At 33.1% G+C, this 5,623-nt stretch overlaps 1 protein-coding gene across 1 annotated transcript in view; it reads right to left on the bottom strand.

The window, feature by feature from the left end:
* Nucleotides 1–1,940: 1,940 nt before the first annotated feature.
* LOC108747990 (arf-GAP with coiled-coil, ANK repeat and PH domain-containing protein 2) overlaps nucleotides 1,941–5,623 on the bottom strand; it is a 4,833-nt gene continuing 1,150 nt past the window's right edge. The window contains exons 4-12 of the mRNA XM_018485931.1: nucleotides 5,377–5,550; nucleotides 4,629–5,273; nucleotides 4,348–4,521; nucleotides 4,157–4,263; nucleotides 3,897–4,080; nucleotides 2,873–3,803; nucleotides 2,598–2,697; nucleotides 2,390–2,510; nucleotides 1,941–2,287 (exon numbers count right to left, since the gene is read on the bottom strand). Coding sequence (XP_018341433.1) covers nucleotides 2,119–2,287; nucleotides 2,390–2,510; nucleotides 2,598–2,697; nucleotides 2,873–3,803; nucleotides 3,897–4,080; nucleotides 4,157–4,263; nucleotides 4,348–4,521; nucleotides 4,629–5,273; nucleotides 5,377–5,550 — 2,605 coding nt within the window. The 3' untranslated portion in view covers nucleotides 1,941–2,118. The remainder of the gene's footprint in view (nucleotides 2,288–2,389; nucleotides 2,511–2,597; nucleotides 2,698–2,872; nucleotides 3,804–3,896; nucleotides 4,081–4,156; nucleotides 4,264–4,347; nucleotides 4,522–4,628; nucleotides 5,274–5,376; nucleotides 5,551–5,623) is intronic.

Here is a 5,623-nt window from a genome sequence, read left to right as displayed (position 1 = left end):
ATATATATATATATATATATATGCGCGGTGTATAATTAATATTTATCTATATATGATGTTTTTTTATCTTTGCTAAATATTAGAAAAAGCTATATGTAATATTTCATATGTCGCAATTTTATTAAGCACCAAATCGCTAGAAAGAATTTTTTTTACATTATACTATACAGCCTAATGAATTATATATAAGGTGTCCGTCCATAAACGTCTGAGCAAATATCTCGCAACTGGTTGAAGTTACAAGAAAGTTTAATGAGATAAATTTGTAGGATTCCGAGTCAGTTACAAAGTATACGTAAAAAATTTTTGTCTACTCTTGGCTTTTTCGAGTTATGTAGGTTAACATAGTTTTTTTAAATGGATACCTATTTTTTTTTGCATTTGTATAGCAAGGAGCGATCAAAATTATACATAAAAAATTACTAGTATGCATCGTTTACGAGATAATCAGCATCTTAAATATCAAAATAGTAAATTGGATTCGAAATAATTTTGAACGTAGTTTGAAATGGCAACGAGAGGTCGAAGAAGAAAACAAACAATGTTTTTTATGGAATATTTATTAATCCATAAGTTGCTCGAAATTTTAACCATCGTATTCAATACAACATTTAACGCGTTTTATAATGTTTCTCATTGTTGACTGCGGCATTTCTACTGTAATGCCTTCAACAGCTCTAGTGATCTTATGTCGTAAATCTTCTTCATTTTTAGGAACAATAGATAACGTCTTTAATATATTCCCAAAGGAAAAAATTCACAGATTTCGATGGCTCAGGTAAAACTTGTACTAAATTATCACGAAACGGTTAGAATTTGTATTTCTTTAACACAGCGTGCATGTAATTTCTTGATACTGTTAAATTACGTGCTACTATTCTTATGGATGTACGTTTGTTTTCAATAAAACTTAATAGCACACTTGTTTCTTTCTCTTGGTCTGTTCTGATTGTACAACGTTGTCTTGTTAGCGATCCTGTTCGACGTAATTGATCTTCGACTCGCCGAAATGTATGCACGACCGTTTGGTATCCTTCGTTCTGAATACTTTTGTTGATAAAGTAGCTGAGCTTTTTTATTTTCATTGCGCGTACTTGGCAAATGCCACATCTCGAGTATATCACTTTTCACTAATTGAAAACATCGTTATTTTCGTAATCTACAATATGATATGTATTCATTGAAAAAACGACCGACTGACTAACAGATACTGCACTGAATTTCATACTCTATGCTAAACAAATATTTGATTTACAAAACAAGCAGTCGCGTATTTTGACTAGTTGAAGATCAGTGATCCTGTTTGACATAACCGAATTCAAAATATTAGTCTGAATCTTGTTTTTCAAATTGTGATATGGAAATCAACTTCTTAAGATTCAATACTTAAGATGTCGATTATCTCGTAAACGGTACATAATAGCCAATTTTTACTACACACACATATATATATATATATATATTATGATTTTGATTGCAAAAATACTTCCTATTATATAAATATGCAAAAGAATTATAGGTATCCATTAAAAAAAAAATTATATTAACTTACATAACTCGAAAAAGTCAAGAGTAAAAAGAAATTTTACGTGCAGCTGACTCGGAGTCATACAAATTTGTCTTATTAAATTTTCTTGTAACTTCAACCAGTTGCGAGATATTTGCTTGGACATTTATGGACGGACACCTGTGCGTGTGTGTTATTTAAAATAAAATTTTATATATGATACGTTCGTTATAAATCATTTTCGTTATAAAAACTACATTACTCAGTGAGAGTAAGAAATCATTATGAAAAGGTGAGCAATTTTACAGTGATGACATATATATCAAGAAACGAAAGGGTATAAATGAATTGTTTTGGATATTATAATTATAATAGTAGTTTAGTTTTCAAAACAAATGAAAACAATTGATACTTGATAAGTACTTGATACTTGATAACAATTGATACTTTTCGTATGAAAATTTCCAGCTTTTACTTACATTGATGCGACAGATAATCGATACTGTGCAACAATTTGAAAGGCTGCGCGGGCGCTTTTATAATTTACATGATATATAAAATATGATTTATTTATACATTTATGTGAGTGTTATATAAAAGTTTGTAAAACCTTATTCAGGCATATGTGATAAATTTGTAGTTTCATTTCGACGTTGCAATCGTTCAGGATGTGAGCAAGCCAACTGACTGAAATCACGAACAACGTCATTGAATGTTTCATCACCGGTGATGCCTATTTCGGAGTCTTTCATTTCTTCATTTAGGAGACCAAGCCGTAATCTGCCATAAATATACATCGCAATGTAATAAAATATTTTATAACATATATACATAAAAGTTTAAGTCTATATACGTACATAAACCTTTCCAGACAATACTTACAAAGTGACGATATCGGCGTTTGCTTCTTTTACAGCAATTGACAAAGGTTTTACTCCACTTTCGTCTTCAATATGTTGATCAGCACGATGTTTAAGAAGTAGGCATACTTGGGCAGTGTGTCCTGTAATTGTAAAAATTTAGAAAATGTTAATATATATTCTTCTCCCCTCTCCACTTCGAAAAACATAAAGACAATATTATTATGTACCTAATTCTGTTGCTAAATGCAATGGGGTTTTTCCCTCGGCGTCTTGACAATTGATTCGTGCACCATTTAAAAGGAGATACTCACACGACATAACGGAACCCTGCATACAAGAAAATACATAATTAATTTACACATTTGTATATTTTGGAGCATGTTTCTTGCAGAAATAGTGTAAGAAATGTATGAAACGTAATTCACAAAAAAGAAAAATTACAACATATTGTGTGTGCGCGCGCGCACACACGCTTACGTTTTGAATAAAATGTCGTACATACACTTATTATCGCTTGATGTAGAGAACTGCGGCTTTTATCATTAACATTCAACCACAACTTATCAGCACCGGCCGCTAATGCTGCACACATTACTGGTAAATTATGCGCTGCTGCAGCTTTGTAAAGCAACATCTCAGGATGCAGATTTTCTATATCTTCTTCATCAGTAAATTCTTCATCCTCGCCAGCCGTTGAATCTTGATCAGAACTTAGTTCTAAATTGTTATCGATAGCAGGTTTTGGTACATCGCAACCAAACATTAAGACAGCTGATTGTACTTTTTCGTTATAGTGCTTCTTTGATCCAAGATCTTTATTTCCTGAAATGTTTTTATTATCGTCCTTGACTTTATCATTGGTATGTTTATTGAAACTGTCGTCCGATTCGACGACTAAAAACGTATTAATATTCATTGTTTCAGTTGTATTCAATTTCAGTTCGCTTTGCATAGAACCAAGCTCTTTTGCAAACGGCTCGACACTTGCGACTTCTCCATGAGTTGCAGTTGTACTCTTAACATATTTACTAACTTCATTCAAATCGTTCTGCGAACGATTTAAGATCTTTCCGTAAAGAGTAGAATTGTTTTTCAAATCTATATTAGCACTATCATCCGAGCTTATGGAATTTCGTTCAATTTTCTTTGCTTTGCCAACGGAATTCAAACTGTCGATTGACGTGTGTTTACTTTCGTCCGAGCTCGTTGAAGGATAAGTTTCTTTGACAGGTAATAATGTCAACGTTTTACTGCCATTACTATTATCGATTTTATCGCAACTACGTGGTCTGCGACGCAATTTACGCACACTCCATTTTCGAAATCGCATTTGCTCGCGGCTAGCGTGATGCCCAGCTGGTATTACATCAGTCAGAGGTTTTACAAATTTACGATCTACATATTTGAATTTTATCCAAGCTTCTCGAACGTTACTAGAGAAAAGGGATGTAAACATTTTTTGTAAGATTTTTTTTTATTGCCATTAAACAGGAGATAGCTGATCAATTTATCATGACATTATATACCCATTGCATTTTGGTGTAGCTTTAGTAATATCGGAAGGTATAGGTAGAGCTTCGTATATGCTATTTACCACAGAATTACCTAATTCTGCCATCACTTTAAGTATTTCTGGTTCCCAATCATCCAATGTTAAGGATCGAACTTTACTGTAATGTACCCCAAGACTTCTATGTACACCAGAACATTCTAGATAAACGTGAAAAATATCAAGTCACATCGTGTTAAAAGTAGCACCACATACATTTTGTTGAGTAAAGCTTACCTATGCAAAGCGTAATGCCTAGATTGATGCTAGCCCATCGTGGGTTAACATCGCCGCAATCGCAGCAAACCTCGTTACCCGAGATCTTTAATAATTGTTCCCACACTCTGAAATTTCAAAGTGATAACTTGTGATAAAATACTCTCACCTCTTCAATACAAATTGACAGCATAAAAAGTATCAATACTCACCTTGACTTTAGTCTTGTCAATGGTCTCGCAGGACTATCACGTGATTGTAATTCATGTGAATTAATATTAGCAACTACACTCATGCCTCTTTGAATAGCAGCGCCAATAGCCTGCTGCATCGCAGTTATCCATGCCAAATACGATTCTTCGCTGTCTGCTTGCAGCATATGACTCCTAGAAAATGAAAATTTAATTTTTTATTCACTTATAAAAAGTTTAACTTTTACTTTTTATTATATTATAGTAATTACTGTACAAATTCGAAACTAATATCTGCTTACTTTGTCGGACTTAAAACTTCAAAACAATTTCTCCTATCGCAATCTACTACAGGTTTTACAGTGCATAATCGCAAATCTTCTTCCATAACTGTATAGCCTTCGTCACCTGTTCTCTTTCGATATACTAGCTGATGATCCTTCAAACAGAACCACCTTCTGTTCCAAGTTTTAAAAGCATTGCTAGTCCTTTTAAATAAATAGCCTTCCATCTTGGAATTGCCAGGTACCAGAGAAGGAATCAAATCTCGATTGTTAACATAAATATGACGATTTTCCATTTCTTTTTCGAGTTTATTCGAATCACCTCTCATCTGAATTAAATTTTCATCGAGATCTTTGAGAAAAGGATCTAAATCTTGAGCAAGATCGCTACCTTGATGATAATAAGTAATACACGCGTGCATATAGCTTAATAATGTGCCTAATATCTCGTGTCGCTTGTGCGCTTGCAGCATCGTCAAAGCGTGAATATAATCTAAAGCAGTGTGTCGAAAACATGATCGGGTAGCCGACAGGATGTTTGATGCTTCTTCGTATTCCATAGGCCGAGATTTCGGTACTTGAGAATTCCTATTCAGTGCAATATCAAGATCACTGGAAATTCTTTCAAAGTAATGCCGAGTCTCTTTTGCTCTTTTGATATCGCTAGGAAAAGATTGACGTAAAATTTTATAGAATTTCGTAGAACTTGTCAATTTTGTTTGAAAATCGGTGTGTGTGTGTGTGTGTGTGTGTGTGTAAAATTTACCTTTTAATAAAATTATTAAGATCCTTCATCACAGTCCTAGAAGCTTGATCTAATAAAATAGTATGATACTTGTTCATTTCTTGTAGAGCATGTATAAGCTTATTTAAGAATGTCATTATTTCTGGATCATCGCTGAAGTACAAAGATAATTCCCATAGACTACTGGCAAATTGACTTTAAGAAAAATAACAATTATTAATATTAAAGATGTATCATTATACACACATATATATGTGTTAAGTGTGTG

Source organism: Trachymyrmex septentrionalis, unplaced genomic scaffold (assembly GCF_001594115.1).
Source record: "Trachymyrmex septentrionalis isolate Tsep2-gDNA-1 unplaced genomic scaffold, Tsep1.0 scaffold21, whole genome shotgun sequence".
Classification (NCBI taxonomy): domain Eukaryota; kingdom Metazoa; phylum Arthropoda; class Insecta; order Hymenoptera; family Formicidae; genus Trachymyrmex; species Trachymyrmex septentrionalis.
This window is presented reverse-complemented; position numbering and strand designations above follow the sequence as displayed.